This window comes from Oxyura jamaicensis, chromosome 1 (assembly GCF_011077185.1).
Source record: "Oxyura jamaicensis isolate SHBP4307 breed ruddy duck chromosome 1, BPBGC_Ojam_1.0, whole genome shotgun sequence".
In the NCBI taxonomy this organism is placed as follows: domain Eukaryota; kingdom Metazoa; phylum Chordata; class Aves; order Anseriformes; family Anatidae; genus Oxyura; species Oxyura jamaicensis.
Window position 1 is genome coordinate 140,563,427 of NC_048893.1, and position 27,099 is coordinate 140,590,525.

The 27,099-nt window shown below is 39.5% G+C and overlaps 1 protein-coding gene across 2 annotated transcripts; it reads left to right on the forward strand.

Annotated features, from left to right (window-relative positions):
• Nucleotides 1-1,776: 1,776 nt before the first annotated feature.
• On the forward strand, nt 1,777-25,915 carry SLC5A7 (solute carrier family 5 member 7). 2 transcript variants are annotated; one of them, XM_035317012.1, is made up of 9 exons: nt 1,777-1,987; nt 2,921-3,143; nt 8,341-8,454; nt 11,546-11,701; nt 15,410-15,558; nt 20,607-20,750; nt 22,608-22,761; nt 23,890-24,107; nt 24,828-25,915. In XM_035317012.1, exons 2-9 carry the CDS (start codon nt 2,966-2,968, stop codon nt 25,449-25,451), a joined length of 1,737 nt encoding a protein of 578 aa, XP_035172903.1. In that variant the 5' UTR covers nt 1,777-1,987; nt 2,921-2,965; the 3' UTR covers nt 25,452-25,915. The 2 variants fall into 2 exon arrangements, with proteins under 2 accessions (XP_035172903.1, XP_035172911.1); XM_035317020.1 differs by lacking the exon at nt 1,777-1,987 and adding an exon at nt 2,442-2,742.
• The last annotated feature ends 1,184 nt before the right edge of the window (nt 25,916-27,099 follow it).

Consider the following 27,099-nt stretch of genomic DNA (forward strand, 5'->3'; position numbering starts at 1 on the left):
TCTCAGATCTAAGTGTTTCTATGCCAGAAGAAAATCTATTTGGAAACGTGGTCAGGTCTAGTATGGAAGTTAATAACTCTGGCACCAGATTGCATGTTTTCCCAAAATCCATAAAAGTTACTGGAACCCATTTGTGCACACCCTCAGATATGAGAAATGAACCTTGCTTATGGCTCTGATGGATGTTGTTGGGGTACAGCTGGCATCATGCAAACAGGGATCCAGTGTAATGTCATGTGTTTCTCTGTATTGAGATGCAATAAAACAAAATAAAGGGTAATTAATCCTTTCCATAAATCTAATTTAATCTAATAATAGCATTTTAGCATCTAACCATTTTGTATTTTTTACTTGCTGGAGTAAAAGTATTTACTTCTCTAGCTTCTACTTATTATTGATATTATGTTTGCCCACAATGGGATTTCTGTTGAGAAGGTGCCATGATGCTCCCCTGTGTCTAAAGTGCATCTCTGTTGCCTTTTGCAGGGAGAAGTTTTTACTGCAGTCTCCCAAAGCAAGCGTTGCATCACTAGCATCACTCAACAGTCCAAGAGATGATTGGCTGACAAAAATAGTAACTTTTATAGCATATGATTATTTGGTCACCTTTATTTGGGCTTCTTCAACCAAGCCAAGAGATCCGAAAGCAGTATTACGTGCACACTTTGCAAAGATGCAATCTTAATTCTTTGCACAAAATGTACATAGTAAATGGCTGCAACTAACATGCTCCTTGTCATGATAGGCTCACCAGCCTGTGAGCGGGCAGCCGAAGGCTCTCTGCTGGCCAGACAGTTGGCAGAGAGCAGGAAAGAGCCAACTCTCATTGTTCATTGCCATGGGCTGAGCATTCCTCTTGGTTTTGTATCTTCCCAGATCATGGTTTTCCTCTTGAGTCTATGATGATTTTATACAGACTGCTTGAAATTAGTTCTGACTTGAACCTGTCTCTGCTCTGTACTCCTGTGGGTGTTTCATCTCTACTTTTCTATCCTGCCTAAGCCAACAACCCATGTTACCTGCCTCTCAAGGGCTGTTAGTGACTGCTCCAGCTCATCATGACCTTCCCTTGGTAAAAACTGGGGCAACATGTATGGGTCTTCTTTGCATGCATACCCTCATTTTCAGCCCTTAGGAGCCCACTGATCTGACATCATTTGGAGACAGAGGCCAAGTGTTCTTTCACAGGATATCTGATATTACCATTGCTCTGCAGGTGGGCTTTATAAGACGCATGGAAAATGGGAGACCCCCAGGTACCAGCAGTCCTGTTGGTGGGAAACACAGCTGCAAAACAGGTTAGGAGGGGAACTGTGGGGAAAGATGGTTGCAACCAGCCCCCTGTAGTTTGCCCCATGCTAGTTCCAAGGGCAGTGCAGGAAGGGTGCCGGGGAGGGCAAAGAGAGCACAGAGTGCACCTTCCCTCTCCCTACCTCTGCTTTCTCCCCTTTCTCCATCCCTCTTTTCTGCGTGCCTCTTTTGATCAGCTTTCTTTTCCTCCTCTTTCCCTTTGGTTCCACATGATCCTTTTCCTTCCCATCTCCCCCTCATTCCCTGTTGTTTTCTCACCCCAGTTTTACTTCCTGACCCTGTTTCCCTGCCATGGCACGACAATCACTCTCCCTTGAGTCATCCTTACTTCCCCACAACGTCCCCTAGCACTCTGACGTCTTTCCCCCTTCCTCCCCCCCAGCTCTGACGGACACGGTCCTCTCACCCCACTCAACCCTCCTCCTTTATAAAGACATTTTCCTCTTTTTAATCCACGAGCCCCCCGCCGCAGCCTCAGCTCTCGGTGCACCGCCGGCACCTCCGGGGGCGGGGTGGGGAGGGAAGGAAAGAGACGCTCCCACCTTTACTCCTTCGCCCCCCCGCGGCAAAACCCGGGCCGGGGGCACAGTTCCCCGAGCCTCACCCCCTCCGCCACCCCGCGGGGATGGGCGGCCGTGCCCGGGAGGCTGCGGGGCAGCGCGGAGCCGGAGCTCAGGTGGGGCGGGCAGCCGGGGGGCTCCGCTCCCCGACGGCGCGGTGGGAAGGGGCGGACGGGCGGGGGGTGCGCGGCCGAGCAGGGCGGTGCGGAGCCCCGCGGAGCCCCCCGGCAGGTAGGGCTGGCTCCGCACAGAGCCGTCGGGGTGCGGGAGGGACTCGGAGGCGCCTCGGGGTGGCAGCGGGAGAGGAGCGGAGAGGGGAAGGGGGCTCCGGGAAAGGGGTCTCCCGGGAGAGGGGAGCCCCGGGGTTCGCCCCCGCCGCGGTTCGCCCTCCTCGCCTTTTTCTGCCGTTCGACAGCTTGCACGCTTTCCACTTGAAAGTGCGAGCGCGAATTGATTAATACTTTTTCCCCGCTGGAAAATCACCAAAGAGAAAGCGGAGATTTTTAAACGTGGGAGATGTCAGGAGGAGGAAAAGACTCAGCATCCCAACACGTAGACTTAGACTCTAAAGATGTCTTTTGCTGCTGTGTTTATTACTTCTCCACAGTTCTTATATCACTTGAAACAGCTCAGTGGCTTGTCTTCTAACTAGAGGCTTTGGTAATAGCCCTCATGGCCATGATCTTCTATCCTATTCCATGTACCATTTATTGACCAAAAAGTTCCCCGGCACTGGGGACTTGGTGACTAAAAGAATTCTGAGTTCTCTAACTGATTTCTAAGACCTGCATAACTTTCAGCCACATCATTCATTTTCCATCATAATCACTGGTTACAATTGTTTGTAGTTGCTCCACAGGCGTTTTAATTGGTACGTAAACTTAATTTCAATTACATCTGGAAGACTCATTTCATAAATTCACCAGAACAGCCTCTTTAACCTCAGATGTAACCTCAGACAGTTACATCTGAGTTTTCTTTGTGTATTGATTCTAAAAAGCATCTTAGCAGGTTTGTTAAAAGCAGATGTATTATTGCATTTTTTCCAGAGGTCTTAATGAAATAGCAATCAAGGAAACAGTCGGGACTTCAACATGCCTTTCCATGTGGAAGGACTGGTGGCCATAGTTGTATTTTACCTGGCTATCCTGGCAGTTGGAATATGGGCTGCTTGGAAAACCAAGAACACTGGCAGCGAAGGAGATCGCAGCGAAGCTATTATAGTCGGTGGAAGAGATATTGGCTTGCTAGTTGGTGGATTTACAATGACTGGTATGTAAAAATTATTTTTCTCTTTTTTTTTTTTTCTAACCAGTGCTAATAGCTTGTCAGTTTTCCATCTGAATGAAAGAGAACTATAATTTGTATGTTAAATAATACAAAATGGAGAAAATATCTATACTTTCTTTTCCAATTGCTGCTGATATTTTTTTAGTGAACAGCCAAGTAACATCTAGATAAAAAACAACAAATTGTTTAAAATTGTACAGAATATATTTCATATTCATTGCTTTTATATTCATCTGTAGAACAGATATGTTTGTGACAGAAATATAGGAGTTCTATGGATTAATAAGAAATGCAGTTTTAAAATAATTGTTATTGTTGTTAAAGCCATCCAGGTTCATGAGTTATTTTTGCTTAATCTGAGTAAGGCAAAGTTTATATGGAAAAAGATTGGAGAGAGGGGGTGTCAGCATCAATTTAGAATATGATTCTAAAAGAAAATTGGCATAAATCTGTATTCATATGTCCACTGACTTACAAGCAAACTTACTTTGTGGATTCTTTTAGTTTTTTGTTTAGTTTTGTTGTGTTTTTTTTTCAACAGTTTGACAAAATAATACATTGCTTTGAGCAGTAGTATCAGTAGGAAAAGCCTCGGTGAAGAATGAGTTCACTAATTTTGTAAGCAGTGCTGTCTGACTCCCAGAGCCATTTGAACCAGATAACTCCTGTGGGTAAACAAGTGTTTCACAATGTGATCCAAAATCTCAAGTTTTGCAGCTAACAGATGAGATCGGAACAAAGCTACATTATAAGAAGAGTGAATTGGCCCACCGTTTTATTTAAGCAGTTTAATTTTATTTAAGCAAGCTTCATTGTTTTGATATTCTAAATTCTATTCTGGAAAAACCCTTTCAATTCTCAAATTTGATTTATGAGGTTACGGGAGTTTTCATTCTGTCCTGTAGTGGTTTTGCATTTACCTAATAAGGAAGAGATCCATAAAAACTTGAACCAAACTTCTGTGTTCTTTAATTGGAGTAATCCCCATCTTCTTTTAGAGTCATTTTCTTCACTGAAAGATTCAATATTTGGATAAAGAGTAAGGGATGTTTGTAAAAGTTGTTAACGTTTGAAGCCTGTTACCACTTCGCTACAATGTCCTGGAATACATCAGATGCCTCAGCTGATCCACCAGCTACTGAGGCATCAGATATGACAAGGTTCTACTTACAGCAAAAGCTGGTTTGACTGTTCTCTGCTGCATTAAATGTTTTCAAGAGCATCAAAACCAGAATATTTTGTAGCAATATTGCTTGCCACAAAATTGTAATCATTAGACTGGGGTAGTAGAGATGAAATAAGACATTCCCCGCACAGGTGGCTGTAACTAAGAGCCTTGCCTGTGGAAGAAGACAGAAATTTTGGTCTCCTTAATCCAACCTTACAGGAATAGCTTTTGTAACAGATGAAGCAGAGATTAGATTTGAGATTAGGCTTGCTGTATAAGAGGCAACTTTTATAAGTACCACTATTCACACCCATAAATGCTCATTCTATTTCATGCAACCGCTCGAGATGATGTAATATATCATCTATGCGGTAGAGTATCAGACTGATCCTAAAGTCTTTGCTCAGGTAAAACACTCTGGTTTAAACATCGGGGCTTACACAGTTTTTCACGTCCACCTTCCATAAATACAGCAATTAAAGCCTGAGATGCCAACTAAATTCCACTTTCACTTTTGGGGAACAACAACTTGCACATAAAGCCAGGTGTGGACACAAGCCTACGGAATCAGGGGCTAGTTAAATTTTTGTCTCAGAGAGAGTGACTGGGATATTTTACAACTTTAGTTGTCTAAGAATTAAAAAGCAAAGCCTATCTGTAAAAGAAAAACTAGATTTTTTTTAAAGAGAAGAAGGATAGAAAGGATATTATTTAAATGTGTGTGAAACACTTCGGGTTATGATTAATTCTGTCTTTCTTGCTTGAGAAAAACTCTACCATGTTGGATACTTAGAGGGGAGGATGACAGGACTTAGTCTATAAATTTAAAACATTCAGAGCATAAGGAACATGACTTCATAGGAAGGACTAGAGATTCCTGTTTAGTTCATTTTCTAAATGGTATTTAAAAGCTTTAAAGCAAGTGCACTCCCTACGAATAATGGCTATGGGCATATATGGATTCATACTATGATCCTGAAGAAACAGGTATACCAGCTACCCACTGAGATGCCTCAACATGAAGGTTGATTGGCACTTGACTGAAAGTGGAGTGTATCTGCAGCTATCAAAACAGGAGTGAAAATCTTGAATTCTGGATGGATCGCAACAGATCATATTAAAATGATCTAACATAATGCCGCAATGGGCAATACTTTAATTTGTGTATCATTTTTACATGAGGATAATTTTACAAAAATATAATTAAAATGTTGGGTTAAATATTAGCATTCCTTAATTTGTAGGGTGAATTTCTTAAATGGTGCCTGTGACAAACTGAAGTCTATCCTGATTTTGGTGATTGAGATTAAACCCCAAAGGAAATATTTGAAATGATGTAAATAAAATCCTTACAAGTGCCACTAAAAAATTCATAATCTATAAATGTAACTATCATTTTACTTGGATGGAGCTTTGTATCCTTCCACAAGAATAAAAGAAATAATACCAATATTATCAGTATTCTGGGACTTTTTAATCACTAGATCAGGAATTTCATCTTACGGAACTTTACAGTTGATTCAATAATTTGAGTGGTTAGGCAAGTGATCATTCACAAAGAAGTGCCAGAAAATCTGACCTGCTAATATATATCAATATATTTAAAGAACTCTGAGATTCTTTTCTATGTTCCTCAAATTAACTAAGTGCAGAATTACACTGCATATCCTCAGTATTTGCATGATTGTTTTTGAGGGTGTTTATTTTAAATGGACATTAGTATTTGCAGCAGTTTGGGGTCCTTCAGATGTCAGGCAAAGAGAGGATTAAAATGGATTACCACATGAGTATTTCTATAGATTATTATATTTTATATTCCTTTTGTCTGATTTAGAAAGAAAGAAAGAAAAAAAATCACCAGAAAAGGTATTAAACTAACTTTAAACTGTGGCTTAGCAAACTGAGGATCAGAACATTAATATCTTGGGATGAAATCCCCTCCTACCATATCCCATTATTTTCTTTCTAATATATTTACTGATATCAGTGTATCCATTAACCCCCTGACAAAAAGCTGTATAATACCTAAAGTTCTGGGGTCCTTGGCAGGTGTTCCTGAGGGGCAATGTGCACACAAAAATTGATCAGCAGCTAATTTTTAAACTCCCAATCCAGAAATGAAGTAATCAATTAGAAAATGAGAGCTAAATCCTCCGTGCCAGCCTACCCACAAATACCTGTCCATAGGGTGTCATTCCTGTCCCCAGGCAGGGAAGGGCAATGGCCTCTGCAACATCCTACAGAACTAAAGTGACCTCATCCCCTCTAGGCAAAAACTAGGGAGCTGTGTACAGCATTCCAAGATCTCCTTGGAGAGCACACACCCTTTCAGTGGCAACCCCAGGCAAATCAATGCTGGATGCTGAAGGCTTCTTGCACAACAGCTGCAGTTCTGCTGAGCATTTGTCCCTGACTATGGAATATCTTTTCCTGTCTGGAAGTGGGTATAATTTATGCAGACTTCATGCTCATTCTTTTTCCAGGGAAGGAAACAAATACAAATACCTTTCTAATTATTTATTCAGTAACTTTTGCTACTGTGTGCAAGTGCTTAAAATAAATTCTCTAAGTATATTCTGATTGAGACACAACAGGCAACATGCATCCCAGGTGTACATTGACTCTGGTAACCAAAGTATCCTATTCTCACCTACTTCACTAGATTCAAATTCTTAAGAGGGATTTTGTGCCTGATGATTTTCTATATAGATTCTGTACCCCTGTATTTTCCTGCCAAGGGTCAGTGGTCACCCATCTTCTCCATGTGATTCCACAGGGGCATTGCTCACGTGTCTCTGTAGTGTGCAGCAGGTCTCGATACCAAAACGTCACCCAATGCATGGGGTCACTCCTCTGCATGGGGATACATGGGGTCACTCCTTTTGTTGCAGATTTTCTCCGCATACACATTTTTGTACAAGTCCATTACAGTATTTCCAACAACAGTTCTGTCTATTCCTGTGTTTCAAAATGCAGGAGAAGGGACAATTGCAATGCTGCAGCTTCCAGAGTTCTTTGATTCTAAAGCCATTGTACAATTTAGCATCAAGTAGTAATAAAGAGGTACAACAGTTAAGTGGAAAAGAGTGGTCATCTAGATTGCCATTAAAGCTCTTTAGGAATTTTAATTAATTCTTCATCATTTGTGTCCAACTCCATTTCTTTATCTGAGACACAAAATTCTGAAAATCACTTCAGAATTAATTACGAAAGATTTTTGCAAGTACAATCACAATAAATTTCTGCATTTGAGAATTACTTTCAGACATACTGTAGATCCAAAATTCTCAAATGTAGAAACTTATCTTGAAAGTAGAGGATCAATTCATTAAGGGTCTGTGGTCAGTATACTAAAATAACACTGTTTCTTAGACAAATGTTCAGAAATACTGCAGATAGTACAATTCACTTCTGGAATATACCTTTGGGGAACACAAAAATAAATGAGACAACTTTCATAACTTAAATAGACATAAACACAACCATCACAACCCTATGCAGGGATTTCCCTACTCAGGGAAATCAGAATTTACTAAATGTGCTTCATGTAGCCACAACTTAAAAATTAGTAAGATTTTAAAGGCACTTTTTTCATAAAGGCCCTGTTAAGAGATGCATGAATTAAACTCTTGTCTAGTTTAAACACTCTTGAGTTTTCTCAACTGGGATGACTTGACATTTTTTGTTTATTGTTTTTCCTCTGCTCTCCCTCCTTCATTTGGACTAACACAAAGAAAATTATAATGATTAATGAGTTGATATGCTTCATTCATTGTAAAAAGATAGTGAGGGACTCGGGCCTCACATTTTCACTGACTGTGCAGAGTCCATCTGGTTTCTCTTTCATATGTTTAAGTCGTAATTTTTTTTGGATTAGGTCTACATTCTATAGAAGGATGTCATGTCTGGGACTTGTAGAGTACACATAATAAAAAATCACAATATCATGAGTGATGATGATTTCATTCTGCAGCATGGGCATTAAATATTTTTTCGTCTCTTCTTTTTCAGCCACATGGGTTGGAGGAGGTTACATCAACGGGACAGCGGAAGCTGTGTATGTCCCAGGCTATGGTCTAGCTTGGGCTCAGGCACCTATTGGTTATTCCCTTAGTCTGGTTTTAGGTAAGCAAGCAACTAAAGCTAACAGTCTCTGATTTTAAACAGTTCTGATGACAAGATCTTCATCTGAAATGACACCACTAGGGTCTGATAACAGGACACTGAGGTAAACTAGATCCTTTTTGCTGATAGGCTTAGGCTATTAAAAGGAAAAATGAGAAATCACTTTGTGTAGTTTGATATCTCAAGTCCCCTGAATGCGTCATCAAGACCTAGATAATTATGACCACCACAGTGATCTATGGGGGTCATAATAAGAAAGGGATTTTGTTTGGTTTTTTTTTTGTTTGGGGGTGTGCTAATTATATGTGCTTGGTTTTATATATTCAGGTTTTCTTTAAGAGCCTATATGATCTGGAAAATAATATCAGATTACTGATTTTCAGATTATCAGATAATATTCTAAATCTCGGACTTCAAGAGTGGTAAATATCCTTGCAGATTAGAGAACTACTTACATCTTTAAATCTTCAGTGAGAGTATAAATAACTTGCTTAATTTTAGGCAGGTGGCCTGGAGCAGAACCAGTTTGTTGCCTTAAAATTTGTTAAATGTCCTTTTAACTGTAGTAAAAAACTCTAAATCATATGCCAAAATGCAAATACTGAATCCTGTTGTGTGTAGGGTCAGCGTGTAAGATACAGACAGCATTGTAATTTTAATGCTGTGTTCTGTAACTCCCTAAATTTAGTCTCAGACCTTCCTTACTTTTCTTAATATCAATAAAAAATCTCTAATCATGCCTCAGCTGCATGTCACAACAGAAATGTTGCCTTGTAAGCCATGATGAATGCTCCACAAAGCTGTCAAGTGCATCCTCTGTTTGTGAACAGATAACGTCCCTAAGGGAAGTGCTGGTGCAACTGCTTAGAAAGAATATGTTTGCAAAAATGATCCCGTGTTTTTCATCTTTTATTAATAGTACTGGTATGTTAGACTTTTAATAATATTTAGCCTCTCAGTCTATTTCAAGCCTTTTCTCACGGTCCTCCCATCTAGTCTGTCCCTTTGTTCCCTTTGGTTGCTTTTCCAGCTCTTCTTGCCCCTGTTATTTCTTCCTGTACAACTCATTTTCCCCTTGGAAGTGCTTTCTTATGGCCTGTCCTGGTTCTCCTCTCTTCCCAGGCAGAAACCTTCCACATGATGCATGTTCCTCCCCGGTGTATGCAGGCCAGCTCTAGTTCCAATAGTAGTTCCCATCCCTGACAGCAGCATTATTCCTGTAAGGCAAACAGTAATAATGGTAGATGTCTGCTTGAAGATCGCTTGATGTCATTTTGAGGTCATGAGGGTCGTGATCGATCTGTGTCATTAAGTGATCATTAAAATCATAGCCATGAGCATCTTCCAGGCTCATAACCTCTGTAGAATTGGCAAAATTAATAATAGGGGGTGAGTTAGACACTCCCTTCATTTCCAGCTGGTTGTTGTTGTTGTTGTTGTTGTTTTAATGAAATCCACATTTTTCCCTGAACTGATAAGTGTAGGCCACTGCAGAGAAAAAAATAAACATCTGCATCATGTGACCACACATCCCTTTGCAGAGTACAGCAAGGAAAGCATTTCTGTAGGTAAGATCTGTACGTGAAGATTTGGGGGCAGGAGGAAGAGTTGTTTACACTTTAAAAAATTATAAATACAAGAATAGAACCATAGAAGAAATATTATTGTTTCAGACTGAAAGATTTAAGATTAAATCAATCTCCCCGGTAATTCAATGCTCTGCTGTATACCATTTTTTTTCTAATTTTTCAAGCAATTCAATTCTAAAGGTTAATATATCTTCTACTACCTTTGACAGATGTTTGAATGGCCTAATAGATTATATTACCAGTGATTATTTTTTTCCTGTTTTAGCTGTATTTTGTAGTGATGATATAACAAGTAGAATAGGAATGGGATTCATGAACAATGCAAAAATAGTAGAAAAAAAAAATAATCTGGAGGTTTTCTGCCTGCAAACCACCTGTCTAAAGAGAGTGTAACACAAGGGGTATAAATACATTGCGATTAGTAAACAAGTAATTTCTGTTCGGGGAACTTAACGAAATGAATAAATATTAGTGGTATAAGGTAAGACAGAGAAATTCAAAAAATCTTCTGGACAATACAATGGGTAGATCACATATCTTGTGATGAAGAACCTAAATAAAGGTCTCCAAATGCTGTACAGTTGATCTTATTAGGATCTCCCTGGTCATGTAGTTTTTTAAGTGTAGTTTATATATTGTATTTCAACAGTTTTACTGTGAGAGAAGTCTACTTAGCTGTCGATGTGCAGGTATTAACAACACAGGTTAATGGCTGTTTAAGCTTTTCAGAGATGTATTCTTTTTTTCCTTTTTTTTTTCCTCCCAACCAGAAGGAGTTTATAGATTGTATATTAGGAAAATGTTAGAAATACAAGGATTTTGTACATTTATGTACATATACAGCACATACGCAAGCCAGGCAGAGCAGAGTTGTGATATACCAAAATTTCTGAACATGCACAAAAATAAGTGAATGATGGATGTTCAGGGAGCCTGACACCTGCAGAGCCCAGAAAACATTTGACCTACCCTCCAGGTGGAATACTGTTGATTTAAGTATACATTATAAATCTGAATTGTCCTGGAAGAATCACACTTGCTGTGTGAATACTATACCATGTGTGAACTCATATTTCTGATCCAGGAATCCCAGACAGTTTTATTTTTAGCGTAGCCTCATGTAAAGAAATCAGACCCATAGTCATGCTGGGTTCTGCTCTAAGTATGAACAGAATCAGGTAGAAAAAACATTTCCTTAGTCTGATACAAAATAACACAAAATCCTGACAGCATCCATAGTGGCAGATGGAGTAAACTGAACCAGACAAAATAAAACACTAATTTTTCATTATCAATCATACTGAAGACATGAATAGTGTGAGTTCACTTATGTAACTCTGTAGATAGATGTAAGGTTAGAGTTCCCAGCAGATATTTTAATTGTACCTATTTCTTAAATATATATATATATATATATTTGTACCTTTAATTCAAATTCTATGTATTACCCTTTAATAGCAACATATTTCTCCACTGCAGCCTTCTGCTACTTTTCTTTGTAGGTGGTCTGTTTTTTGCAAAACCCATGCGATCCAAAGGCTATGTGACAATGCTAGACCCTTTTCAGCAGATTTATGGAAAAAGGATGGGAGGTCTCCTGTTTATTCCAGCTTTAATGGGAGAAATGTTCTGGGCTGCTGCCATCTTCTCAGCCTTAGGTAAGGAATTAGCATTATAAAAATTAACTTGTAACAGTTGTAAATGGTTAGGAAAATCAGAAATACCTAAAAAGCCTGGTTTCAAATGCTAACTATCCTAACTAAATGATGCAGAGTGTGGAAGTTGTCTTGGTCCTATGGTAACCAGTAGTCAAAACTAATAATGGCACTCCATTGATTATTTTGGTAATGGAAAGTCATGCAAGATACCTATTCATTTTCAGGTACCCTTAAGTGGTCCCTTGTCAAAGCAGCATGGAAAGATTTAGCCACAAATTTCCCTTAACAGTGAGGGTGACATGAGTCATTGCAAGTATTCCTTTTATGTCAAGGCTGATTGAGCTTCTCTATAATACCATTGAGACCACAAGAGACAGCTAAAATTTTCCTGAAAAATATGGAACATCATTGACAATGCATCTAAACAAAATAATCTTTTGCATTAAAAAATAAATAATAGACAACTTTCCATAGCACAAATAATAGAAGTAAATCAAAATGCAGATAAATAAATTTAAGAATTATCCTATCTGACATGGCTTTCTACTAGACAAAATGAAGAAAATATTTAGGATTCAAGAAAGGATACAGAGAATTAGTGGAACTATGACTCAATAGAAAATCATGCAACTTCTCATCCAGTCCTGAAAAATAAATCAGTTTCCAGGGTTTTTAATTATATTTCAGGTTTGAATTTAGCAATCCCTTCAAGAAGTGAGAAAGCCCTTGAGCTGAAGCACCAGCAGTTGACTTTTACCAGCTAATCATACTCATAGTGCACATGCATGTGGCAATGCTTTCTAGCACAAGCTATTTTAAACAGAAAATAAATTTTGAAGGTACTCTCCAACTGTGCTCTGATGAACTGAAAAGCAATGGGGAGCTTGTTTACCACAATTTCATCACAAAACCCTTAAAGGACTAAGAACAAACTACATGCTGAGGTGATAGGAGTTGAATAGCTTGAAGAACTCTCTGAGTATTTGGAATATACTTTCTTTTTGATTGAGGACAAGCTAATCTGTGATATTTCAAAGCAAGTGATGTGAATGCCTTTCTAGTAGCTTTATATTAACAGCTGACAGCTAAAGACTATCAGTGACAATAAAGGTCTTTGAAAATTTTAACTATCTGTGAGTAGACCTATTTATATTATATCTCCTGATTTGCACATCTGTCCTCATTGATGAATGTTTAATCCCAGTACTCTTCACTTGTTGATCTTACTCATGATTCCTTGCTTGGCAGGCTTATAGAAGGGAAAGACAGGACTTTCAGTTTGTGAAAGAAGTCCTCTAATTCTAAGACACATGAATCTTGAAGGCTCACTGTAGAACAAAAAGCCACCTGTCAGCTCTCTGCAACTCTCACATACCACACATCATGATGTTGTACTGCCAGAACTTTTCCACCTATGTGGTCAAGAATATTCACCTGCCATATCTGCAAGGACTAAAAGTTATTGCTAAGCATTTAATATAAATAATCCTAATTAGAAAGAGAGGAAATTTTAAAAATAGTGTTAAAAGACAGCAATAACTTGAAATAGCTCACACAACTAAGGCAAGTGTATAAACATCTTGATAGCAGCTGGAAGCACGCTGCTGAAGGACAAAAAAAATTCGGGAGATTTCTGGAATACACTGACAATTTCCTGGCAAAAATAACCAGGGAACCGATGGCTGGCATTGCTCTGCTGAACCTGATACTTGCAAACAAGGAAGAAATAGTTAGAGGTGTGAAGGCTGCAGGTAGCCTTACCTGCAGTATTCAGGAGATGGTGGAGTTCGGGGTCCTGAGAGGAAGGAACGAGGCAAAAAGCAGGATCACAGCAACAGATTTCTGGAAAGTAGATTTTGGTCTCTTCAGGGGTCTGAGGTTTAGAGGGCAATAAGAATGGTTCCTAAATGTGAATAAACTAGGTAACATGTAGGCCTGCTGTTGAATGGGACAGGAGACCTGAGGTCAAAGGATATGGAGAAGGCTGAGGTACTTACTGCCTCTTGCCTCATTCTTTGCTGGTAAGACCAATCTTCAGGAATATCCAGACCCTGAAAACCCTAGGAAAGTTCAGGGCTAGGAAGACTTTCTGGAAAAGGATCAGGTTAGGAAACATTTAAACAGACTGAACAGACACAAGTCTGTGGGACTTTACAAGATACATTGCTGAGTGAGCTGGTTGATGGCATTGTCAGGACACAATCAGTAATATTCTAAAGATTGTGGTGATCAGGGATGTTCTTGAAAACTGGAAGAAATACAAATTAAAAATGCCACTCCCACCTTCAAGAAGGTCAAGATGGAGGGCACAGAGAACCAAAGGCTGGTCAGCCTCATCTTGATCCCTAAGAAGGTGATGAAGCAAATAAACTTGGAAAATGCTTCCAAACAAATGAAGGATAACAGGAGGATTGGGGGTGTCAGCATGGATTTGTGAAGGGGAAAAAATCCCTGACTAACTTGATTTCTTCCATGATGAGCTGACTGGCCTGGTCCACAAAGGGAGAGCAGTGCATCTTTTAAATTCCAGCAAGACCTTTTGACACTGCCTCCCATAATATAGATAAACTGGTGAAGTACATGGTAAAGAAGTGGACAGTGAGGAGGACTGAAAAGTAGCTGAGCTGCCAGTCTCAGAGGTCTGTGACCAGAAGCATGGAATCCAGCTGAGATGGCCACTCATCCAGTGGAGTTCCTCCAGGCTCAATACTGAGTCCTCTGCTGTGTAAAAACTGCATTAATGATCTGGATGATTGGCCCTAGTGCATCCTCAGTTAGTTTGCAGAAAATAAAACTTGCTGACAGATCAGAAGGTTGTGCTGCCATGTAGAGGGACCTCAATAGGCTGCAGAAATGGCCAAGAACCTTATGAAGTTTAGCAAAGGGAAATGCAAAGTCCTGGAGAAGAGCAACCTGATGCTCCAGTACAGGCCGGGCCCTGACCAGCTGGAAAGCAACTTTGAAGAGAAGGACCAGAAAGTCCTAGAGGGCAATGAAGTTGATTCTACAAGTTGTTTTATGGAGACTGACTGGCATGCTCAACATTGTGGTCTGTTTTCTACAAATGAAAACTTGTTTGATGGTGCTTGCAGAAGTGCTTGTTTTCTAGGTCATCAATGGTTGTTGGATTCTCCAGTTTGCAAAGAAACCCAACTTTCTCCCATGTAAATAGCTCAAAGATGCTTTAGAAAAGTCAGTGAATGATTGTCTTGGTAGCTGATGCCTCCTCTACCATTTCTTCCCTGGTCAAAAGGAGCCAGTTCAGAGCACAAGTGAGATACAAAAGAGTATCTTTACTGCATTTATACACTTGTTCCTATGCAGCTGTAACTCATCCAGGGAGGCTTCAGGTGTCTGTATGTGGCTTCTTTTCCCCTGGCAGAAGACTGTAGTCTTTGCAGAGCTTGAGCAATTCTGTAAGTAAGGAAAAGCTGTTGGGACCCTTCTCTTCTCCATTTGGTAAGAACCTGCAAAATAATAGATCTTAAATTTAGACCAACAGGAGTCTTCCTTTTCCCACTCCTATCAAAGGTACAGAAGGGATGTTCAGAAGATAGAGTGGGTTATGTCTTCATGCTTTTACAGTGTCAAACTGGATAGCAGACCAGTACTTGTATACACAACCTGACAGAGGTGAACCTTCTCATCATTCTGTGACATACACTAACACAGTGTTTTGTTTTTGTTTTTGTTTTTGTTTTCCCACAGGTGCCACCATAAGTGTGATCATTGACATTAATATCAATATTTCAGTCATTGTTTCTGCCCTGATTGCAACTATGTACACTCTTGTGGGTGGGCTTTATTCTGTGGCCTACACCGATGTAGTTCAGCTATTCTGCATCTTCCTGGGGCTGGTAAGTTTGGCTTTTTTTCCCCTTTGTTGAAGATTTTTCCTTGAGAATTATGACAAATATTGAGACCTGTTGCCCAGCTGAGATTTTGGAACTGTGTCTTCACTGAGAGTGTAGAGAAGAAATATCTCCACTCACAGAACAGTGACTTTAGAATCTGTATTTACGCCAATGTACAGCCCATACTCTGACAATACTGCTGACAAGAGGTAATTTTCCTGCTGAGCGTCTATCTCAGAATAGTACTAGTTCTGATTCCTTCCCTATCTGCCCATAAGACCGTATCACAGGCACTGGAAGGAGACATCAGATGCAGAGAACAGTCAGTGAAACAGTCCAGAAACACTGGAACTGGACCTGTGCAACTGACACTCTCCTACTTCTCTTTTCTATTGCTGTCACCTACTCACACAACTTAGTTAACCTCCAGCTTTAAATCATCTTCTGGGTTTTTCCCTCTTTTTTCTCCACTGACCTTGGAGACCATAGTCTGCGGAGTATCACCAGAGGACCCTGCCATTCAAATATGATGGTATGATTTGTCCATCAGTTATCAATGATATGTTTGTGGGCAGCCTTTTCCCGTTTTACTGCTGTTCTTTGACTCTACTCTGAAAAACATCAATGCAACCAGGGGTCAGATCACAAGGCTGCAACCAAAGAAGTTGTTGTCTTTGCTTGCCAGTGCCAGTAATAGATTGTCACAGCTGTGCAGAGAACTGTGACACGCTGAAATAAAAGGGTGGCTCAAGGTGAAGGAGCTGAATTGTACCTTGGGGGACCTAGGGTTGTTTCTCCACTTTCACTGGAGTTCCTCGGCTCCTAGGGAAATTGCTTCAGCCAGTGCTTGCACAGATGGCCACTAGCCAACCCTGTGTGAGTCCTCACTCTGTGGTGTCTTATCATGAGGCCTGTGGCCTTATTTGCAAAAGTGCTAAGCATTCTCAGTTGTAACTGACTTCATGGGAATGGTGCTAAATACTCTGAAAAAGCAAATCCAAGTTCCAGCTGGCCACCTCTGATGAGAAGTTATTCCAGAGCTTCTTCTCTCACACTTCTTTTCTTCACCTGCACAGTGGGGAAAATACTGTCTCCTTCCCTAACGTGCATGTTAATATCTGTGAACCATTCAGTTTCCACAGATGGTGTACATTACAGAAATTCCCAAAATAAAGTAAATCACTCATGCACTACTAAAGACCCTCATCCTGTGGGAATAACAACATGAGATCCTGTAATTAAAGGCAGCATGAACCTGACAGGGAAGGGAAGACAAAAAAAGGCTGTGTAGCAGTCTTCTATATGGTTGGTTCTGTAGCTTTAATAGTGTTCTTTTAATCCATGTTGGTCACTATATGTAATTTCCCATTTAAAATATGAAATAAGAATGTCATGTAGAAGAAATCATATGCATTACTGTAGGAGTCATGAGAAGCTGGAAGCTTCAGATAGCACCTAAATGCTCATGCTGTAGGTTTTAACCAAGTGTGGTTTTAGATGAGATGGGACACTTTCACAGCAAGTGTCACAGATGAAGATGTTACAGGCTCAATGTCCCAGCTTCCCCTGACGACTCTGGAGAAGTTTGTACTCCCACTGGCAGAGAGCTTTACTGCTTATTCCTCTAATGTCTATTCCTTAACAGAGAGGCGATGTTTGTTGTAATCACTTCTGTTCACTACCCTGGCTTCTCATTTCAGGCACAGTCTCTATGTACACAGACCCTATGTACTTCCCTGGTTTTCTCCATAAAACCCCATGTAGTCTCTCTCCTTCTCTTCTCACTCTCCTGTACCCACAACTGCAATTCTCTGCTCCAATCTGTGTCTTTACCTTGTCTAGTCAGTCATTCCCCGATTCTTTGCTGTATCCACACTATTTACTGCCTCTTCATCTCACTTATATTATTAATTCTCCATTCTAAACTCTTAGCTGTCATGTAGAAATTCATTTTTTTTTCTGTTTTCAGTCCCACAAGTTCCAAGTCCTTAGCTACCTTTTACTTCTACCCTTGAGCTCCTAGTCACAACATAAAGTCCCAATTTCTACCTCACTTCCACAAGTTGTTATTTTTGCTCCATTCAAAAAAGTGAGTTTCCTACTCTTATTAGAAAGAGCTCAAAGAATAAATTGGGCAAGAGTAGAGAATTTAGGATTATGTCTGTGTTAGCAAACTAAACAGTGCCTAGGTAAAAATACAAGATCATCTATACTATTTAATTGTTGACAGTCCTGGCACTGTTTTGGCCCATGCCAACTAGTGCTTTCCCAGCTAACTCCCAGGAGCATTTCAGAGCTGTCTTTTTCAGCAGGGAAAGGAAACCTATATATGCAGATGTGAGCTGTGACATGACAGTGAACTGCAGGGCCAGATAAAGTGTCTTGACTTGTTATATTTTCTAATATAGAAGTAGTCCCTGAGATCACCAGGAGCTAGGTTGCTGTCAGGAGCCAGAAAGGATTACAAAAGCTGTATGTGTTTGCAATACAGTCACTGTTGAATCCTGGGCTGTGGCATGGAGGCTGCATATGGACCTGCAGAAATTTACCTCATGAAAATCTCATCTGAGTATGTGCAAACTGCATCTCTTCAGAAGATCATCACTTTGACATGTATGAGACTTAAGATTCAAAAAGAACAATAAATCCATTTGACATTCTTGTTTGCTGTAAATTTCTCAACACAAAAAGAGTATTAGTCCTTTCATTTTGGCAATATATTTATTTTTTCCTCCAAATATCTTGGTTGAAACATTTTGGTGATATTTCCTGGAAAAGCCTAAGCAGACATTAAAAAAGGAAATTTTACATCCAAGTGCTTAAATTGGCAAAGTTTAATATGTAAATGATAAATTGCACTTGATAAACATCCCAATTAGTAGGCAGAGCTGCAAAACATAGCAATAATTCATGTCTTCATCACAAGTGGCTGCAATTAGTGTGCAACAAAGAAGAGGAAGATGTTTGATTTCCCATCTCCTTGCACCTCCATGCACTTAAATCTAATCATTTGGACTGTGGTAATCTGCTTGTATTTGGATATCATTGAAGGCTTAAGGATGCTGTGCTTGCAATGGTCTGCTCCAGAGAGCATAAAGACTGGTTTTCATTTCAGTTAAGAACTACCATGTTCTTATAAGAAGTTACTGAGCTATCACTGAAAAATGAGTTGGAAAGTAAATGCACAAAAAGTCCGTTGGTGAAGGAAACCCATCTTCTGGCAGAAATTGTTTCTGGGAAGAATTTCACAACTGATTTTTTAGCCCAGATCAAAAACAGAGAAGCTGAAAATAGTGAAGAACCCAGAGTGAAATTGTTCTTGAGGTAAAACATGCTGTAACACATCTTGTACTGAGTATTATATATTTTACATATATATGTGTGTTTGTTATATATATGTGTGTGTGTGTGTGTGTGTTTATACCAACTGATATCATCTACCTGGACTTCTGTTAGGCTTTTGATACAGTCTCACATGACATCCCAATCTCCAAGTTTGATTTGAAGGGTGGATATGGAATTGGCTTGAAGGCAGCACCCAGAGAGTGGCAGTCAATGGCTCTACGAACAAGTGGAGGCTGGTGATGAGTGGTGTCCCTCAAGGGCCTGTCTTGAGACGAGTGCTGTTTAATATCTTTATCAATGGCATAGACAATGGGATCAAATGCACCCTCAACAAGTTTGCCGATGACACCAATCTGAGTGGTGCAGTTGATACCAAAGAAGGAAGAGATGCCATCCAAAGGGACCTGGACAAGCTATAAAAATGGGGTCCATGTGAACTTAATGAGGTTCAACAAGTCCAAGTGGAAGGTACTGCACCTGGGTCAGAGCAATCCTGGACATGAGTACAGACTGGGAGAAGAACTCATTATGACCAGCTCTGCAGAGAAGCACTTGGGAGTTCTGATGGACAAAAAGCTCAACACACAGTGCAGGCTTGCAGCCCAGAAGGCCAACTGCATCCTGGGCTGCATCAACAGAGGAGTGGCCAGCATACCAAGGCAGGTGATTGACCCCTCCATTCTGCCACTTGGAGTGTTATATCCACGTCTGAGGCCCCCAGCATAAAAAGGATGTTGATCTGTTAGAGAGAGTCCAGAGGAGGGCCGTGAAGATGATCAGAGGGCTGGAGGATCTCTCTTATGAAGAACGGCTGGGAGAGCTGGGGATGTTCAGCCTGAAGAAGAGAAGGCTCTGAAGAGCTCATTGCAGCTTTTCAATACTTAGTGGGGGCTTGTAATAAAGATAGAAACTTTTTGCTATGACAGATAATGACTGACAAGACGAGGAAGAATGGTTTTAAGTTAAAAGAGGGGAGATTTAGATTAGATGTTAGGAAATTCTTCACTCATAGGGTGGTGAGGCACTGGAACAGGCTGCCCAGAGAAGCTGTGGCTGCCCCATCCCTGGAAGTGTTCAAGGCCAGGCTGGATGGGGCTTTGAGCAACCTGATCTGGTGGGTGACAACCTGCCCATGGCAGGTTGAAACTAGATGATTTTGAGGTCCCTTCCAACCCAACCTATTCTATGATTCTGTTTTGGAGCAAGAGATTTGGGGATTCACCAAAAGCATCCACCCATATCTTGTTATGATACAGCTGTTGTTGAATTAGAAACAAATTTCTAATTCTTCAGTTGTGTTTGTGATGTCTTATCCCCCTATATTGAGAAATCCTGAAGCTTTTGCATGCTTTTATATGTAGGTATTGCTCTACAGTGTGGTCCAGGAAAGGGTGTGAAGACTATATGCGGAGTTTACGGAAAACAATGAAAATATATAAATGTGTCTTTCCTGCTGGTGGTATGATTTACACTTATTAATTCTCTACTCACACTCATACTGTCCGGGACAGAGGTACGCCATCTCTTACCAAGCTCTCCGGATTTTGGAGATGTTCCTCTGGCACATAGTCTGACTGTTCTGCAAGTCAACTTGTAACTTGATTGGCAACATGCAAGAAGAAGAGAAACAAACCAAAGTTAATATAATTTCATGGATTTATCATGCCTACATTAGAATTGAACCAAGTGTTTCTCTTTGGTTACAGTGGATCAGTGTACCCTTTGCGATGTCCCATCCCGCAGTAACAGACATTGGGTTCACAGCTGTGCACCAGGTGCACCAAGCACCTTGGCTCGGATCTATCAACTCACTTGACATTTACACATGGCTGGACAATTTTCTTTTACTGGTAAGTGATGGCTTGTGTGAAGGAATGAACCATCTAAGTGCTCACACTGTGTTACTGTTACAGCTGAAAAAAAACAAAACAAAACAAAACAAAACAAAAAACAGAGTTTATCTGTGTTTCCAGCAACCTGAAAACTCTTAACCTCTTGACTCCTGCTAAATATGTCTGCACATTTGAATGATTTCAGTGTAATATCAGTACAATATTGCAGTATGGCTGTCAAAGTCAGCAGTGCCAGGAATGCAATTTAAATATCATCAGACTGAGAGACTTGACTTATGCTAAAATTAATTAAAAGTGTGTGGCTAATATTTAACTGATGTCATTCTTGGCAAAGGAATTTATATAGTGCAGAAGGCAATAAATACATTACACAAATGATTAAATATTCCTTAAGGTGTAGGTGATGTAGAAGAAGCTTTGCAGAGATGGATGGATGAATTCATACAAACACACATGCCAGAATGAACTGAGGGTTTTCATTATTTAACACCAATATATTACACATGGGATTGGTGGTTATTAAGTGCTTTCCATTAGAAAACATTTTCCATTCTCAGTGTCCCTGAGCAACTCTACAGCACTTGTTATCATACTCTAGTTTGCGATTTCTTTGTATTTTTTTAAACAATCTCAGCCAAAAATCTTCAGAGTTTTCTGACAAAAGAGTTAGTAAAATGCATCATTTTATCCAGTTTAGTGTTTTTTTCAGACATTCTCAGAAAGCAAATGTATGGCATTAGCACAAGTAGCTGAATTCTGTGTTGAAAGTTTGAAGGTTTCATCTTTGCTGATGAACAAAGGAAAGCTCTGATGTTGCAAAATTGTGACACATTTCCTTTTCATCTTGTTTGTTTTATTAGAGCTCAAGAAATTTACACATACTTTGAAAGCTTTTTTAGGGGAATGTTATTAATACTGCAAAGGAAAGCACTCATAAATAGTATGTCAAAATCTGAGTTGCCTGTGAAACATTCATTTGGTCCCTGTGAGTGCATGAAGCATATATGAAACACCTGGAACACCTGGAAACACTATTAGATCCAAATGCCTCCTGCCTCATTTAGTGTGTAGAACTAGACTGTTCATGTTTAGTGAGCAATTTGCTTTGTTTTCTTTCCATACTGTTTAGTCATAAGCACTTACTTACTTAGTGGAGGCTATTCAAATGTTGCTCCGAAGACAGAATTTTAGCAATTGTTTTTCAGCCTTTGATAAGACTCCTTTATATCATATTTTGCAAGCACAACTTTTGCAGGCACAACTCTAATCAGGATTTTCATTTATATATACCCAAAACAAGAGAAGAGTTACAACAACAGAAAAGTTAGAACATTCTTTTACTGCTTTGCCCATAAATTATAGTGGTATCATATTTGATCAAGACAGTGGAAGAATTATTTTCAGATTCTCAGGTTGAATGTACACAGAACTTGTTGCCTTTGCATTCAAATCCTACCAGTAACTAATCTAATTTTGAGGAGACAAGGGTGCTGGAAGCCAAGTTCTCTAAATATGAGATATACCAATACTATTTTATAATTTTTTGTAAGGCTTTATCAAATATTTATGCAGCTCACAATATCTTGAGATTACAGAACTACACAAATGTGAAGTGTTGTTGCTAATTTTACAGAGGAAAACTTGTCTAAAAGAGGGATTTAAGTAGTCTTACAAAGGTTTAACATTACTTTCAAGAATACAAGTTACAGCTATTACTAACTGACTGATGATAAGAAAGAGCAGCATCACAGCTTTCAGCATTCACAAGATGTTTCTATGTGCTCTCTATATGATGATAGAAAAGAAATCCAGTGTCAGCCCTCAATAACAGGGTGTTGTCCATTGTTTTTGCAGACATTAGGAGGAATCCCATGGCAAGCATATTTCCAGCGGGTTCTTTCTTCATCTTCTGCCACATATGCTCAAGTTTTGTCATTTCTGGCTGCTTTTGGCTGTCTTGTGATGGCTCTTCCTGCAATACTCATTGGTGCAATTGGAGCATCAACAGGTAAATGATTAAAAATGAGTAGTATAATAAATGTGTGAAAACCCCTTTACGTTTTTAAGTTTTTCCCATTAAGGAAAATCTCATGGTTGGAGATAACGACGGGGGGTCACTCAACGGTTACCATCATGGGCAGAACAGACTCAACATAGGGAGATTAATATAATTTGTTGCCCATCACTAGCAGACTAGTACAGTGAGAAACTAAAAGCAAATTAAAAATACCTTCTGCCCATCCATCCTCTTCTACATCTTCCCCCTGAGCAGTGCTACAGTAGGGGCTCTCCATGGGCTGCAGCCTGCTCCAGGCCACATCCACCTGCTCCACCGGGGGCTCCTCCACGGGCTGCAGCATGGAGATTTGCTCCACGTGGGACCCATGGGCTGCAGGGGGACAGCCTGCTCCACCAGGGGCCTCTACACAGGCCGCAGGGGAACCTCTGCTTCATGCCTGGAGCGCCCCCTGCCCTCCTGCTGCACTGACCTTGGGATCTGCAGGGCTGCTTCTCACATTTTCTTGAGATTCTAGTATTTTTATTTCATCATAACAGTAATAAGTGTAAAGTGACTGTGGTTTTATTCTCGTTGTTTCAAGGAAATAATTTATCAGGAATTTATTTCTTGATCAAAACACCCTTGTCACCTTTGTTGTCTTGGTAAGAGTTGTCCCTATTGCAGTGATCATGTAGCTCAGCTGTTAGAAATGCTCTGTTAAAAATGTTTAATACCAGGCTTTGAGTTTTGAGCCATTATTACTTCAAGAATTATTACTTCAAGAGAGTAGTTAAACACATCACAAATGACCTTGGATCTCAGGTTGTTTTTACTGAGGAAAATGGTGTTTATGAGTCATGTAGATTTAATATTACACATTCTACAGCATTACGACAGGATGTGGTCAAACTTAGCTTAGAGGTAAGGAAAAATGCTGAGCAGAAGAATTAAATCCACCTAACAGAAATCAGTGGGACTGTGCCTCTCTCAAATGCTTAGGTCCAGCCCTAGCAAATTCAGTCACTGAATATGAATGAAAATGTGGCAATATGAATATTTTACTGTATATGAAGTCAAGCTGTACTGTAGCTGATGACTACTAGCATTACTCACAACACACTGTTGTCCATGTTGCAGCCTGGAATCAGACTGAGTACGGTGTTCCTGACCCCATGACTAAAAAAGAAGCAGATATGATTTTACCGATTGTGCTCCAGTACCTTTGTCCAGTCTATATCTCATTCTTTGGCCTTGGTGCAGTATCTGCTGCTGTCATGTCATCCGCTGACTCTTCAATTTTATCAGCAAGTTCTATGTTTGCTCGGAACATTTACCAGCTCTCATTTCGGCAAAACGTGAGATTACATTTCCATTTTTTACTTTTAGAGAAAAATTTACTGAGACCTTTACTAAGTCAAGCACAGAGTGCCATTTCTTAATGAAACACCTCCTCCATGTTCCTGCCTATGACTAGAAAAAGTATAGCATTTCTTTCCTAACTGTATATTGAGTAAATTGAAAGTCACAAAATATTTATGGTCGTAACTTTTGACACAGTTGAAGTGTTTTCATGGCATTGGAGTTTATTCTAAACAGCTCCTAGTTTGTGTTGCAACCATAAATTTTACCTAAAATACTTAATGAAATGAGGCATCTTTCTGAATTACTGATTTCTTAGGAAATCATTTGACAGAGGAAAGGCACAGAATGGGCTAGTGAGGCAGAGATTTTCTTAGGAAACAGAGAAAAAATATTCTGACATTATTTTTTCTTGTCGATTCATATTGTGTTTATTTTTTAAAGTTATTCTACAACTCTCTTGTTTTTTCTTTGACACAATATCAAATTTGCCAAATTTTTCCAAACTTGACAACCATACCCCTTTTTGTTGGTGGTGGTTTTTTTTCTGTGCTTGAGATAGAGATAGAGACAGAGATATTAGTTTGTAAATATTATTGAATAGGTTGAAAATTTTCCTTTTACAATGTAGTGTCTTAAACAGACTTTGCTCATAAATGAAAGCCTATGTATATTACCATTAAAAAAAACCACCTAACACTGCAATTTCTTTGCAGGCCTCAGACAGGGAAATCGTGTGGGTCATGAGAATCACTGTTTTTCTGTTTGGAGCATCAGCAACAGCAATGGCACTGCTGGCTTCATCTGTTTACGGCCTGTGGTACCTCAGCTCTGACCTTGTTTATATCATCATATTCCCTCAGCTCCTCTGTGTGCTGTTTATTAAAGGAACCAACACCTATGGTGCCATTGCAGGATATTTATTTGGCCTTGTTCTCAGAATAACTGGAGGAGAACCGTACCTTTACCTTCAGCCCTTGATCTACTATCCTGGCTGCTATCCAGATGAAAATAATATCTATACCCAGCGATTCCCATTTAAAACACTTGCGATGCTTACCTCTTTCTTTACTAACATTATAGTCTCCTACATAGCCAAATACTTATTTGAGAGTGGGACTTTACCACCAAAGCTGGACTTCCTTGATGCTGTGGTTGCGAGGTACAGCAGAGAACACATGGACAAAGCAACTCTTGTAAAAAGTGACAATATTGTATTAAACGAACTTGCACCTGTAAATCCACGACACAGTCTGACTTTGACTTCAACATTCACAAACAAGGAAGCCTTTAATTATGTTGATTCAAGTCCAGAGCTGTCCAACACTGAAGATAATTAAAAGTCCTATGCCCACAGAGAAAGCAATGCAAAGCAGGGTATTCTACAAAGAATAGTCAGAGGCATTTTATCAGAAGAAAAACAAAACTTTGGAATAAAATACCACTGCACAATTCTTTAAGATGGTTTTATGAGCAGGACCATCCCATGGGAGGAACTTTTATCTGGTGTTATCTGATATGTTGGATAAGATCTTAGTCTGTTTACTGAAAGATACACTCAGATCCCTTTCTTTCCACCCAGAACTATACACTATATAATTAAAAAAATATTTACAATTGAAAAATATAAGTAGCAGAAAAGTGCAACAGTTATTTAGCTAAGACATCATATGAATAAATTATAATACAGTCACTTTGAAATACTATCAGTCGACATTTTATCAGAATTGTATGAAAATATATTGTCACAGCTATAAGTGATTTATTACTAAAGAGCTAGTTGCCTGAGCAGACAGATAGATAACTTCCCTAGGTTTTTGGGCTGGTATTCTTTTCTTCATAAAGTGTTTCAAAGAATACAAGTCACGTATTTTATTATTTGTATAAGACTGCAAAATGTGCAAATATTAATTAATTTCTTATGGGAGTGCTAAATATTATATATTCACTAAAAAAAAAAAAATAAATAAATAAATAAATCACAAGTTCAAAGTGATGTTATACCTAATGCAAGATGACCTTAAGCAAAGTATGTATTTACAGGTGTTCTTTTTCCTGTGTTTAGTGGCTGTCACCAATGGAGGTTAACAATAATTTTAAAGCAATAATTGGAGTTGAAACTCAACTTGTGAAAAATGGCAGAACTTTTATAAACTGAATAGAACTTTGCAATGTTGTAGAAAGAAGCCTTACCTTGATTTATCATTAAAATGAACACTGAGCAAATCAGTCTGACACCAAGCAACCACAACAATGGAGCAAATATTGAAAAGTAAAGAAAATGAAGGAAGCTGCTTGAAAAAAAATAAGATTAAAAGGTATGGGCATGGGCATGGGCATGGGCATGGGGAAAATGCCCATTTTTCACTTACTAAAAAAATATATATATTCTCAAATACAAAAAAAAAAAAAAAAAAAAAAAAAAGTCTTTTGAGTTGGACTTGTTGGGATTACTCTGGAAAGAGTAAATTTTCCATGGAAAATCACCTTTTCTCAAAAAAATGATTTTCTATGGGAAGAGAAGCTTAGTGGAGTGCTTTCCATGCCTATAAGTGTCCATCTCCAGAAGCAGCAGCAGCTTGGAGGGGATCTGAAAGGAAAGCTGAACCCACGAGCACAGCAAAACACACAGTATTGTCTTTTTAGACTAGACTCCTTTATAACAGCTATCCTCCTGGGCCAGCTTGGTGCCTCTGTGGAGCACCAGCAGCAGTCAGGCACAGGTGAGACTCTACTCATAAATTGTAAAGCTGGCTAGGAACATCAAAGTAGGGAGATTAAGACTCTTCTTACTTTGGTCTGGCCAGCAGGGAATTTTGTTTCCGTTTGCCCACGGCTGAGTTGATTGTGTCTGTCCTCATTGGTACCGTGCCTTTCACAGTCGAAGATCTAATAGATAGTACAATTAAGAGTTATGCTCCAGTAATTCTTTTTAATATCTACGCTTGATACAAAACATTCAAGTGAAATCCATATTACCTCCTCTTG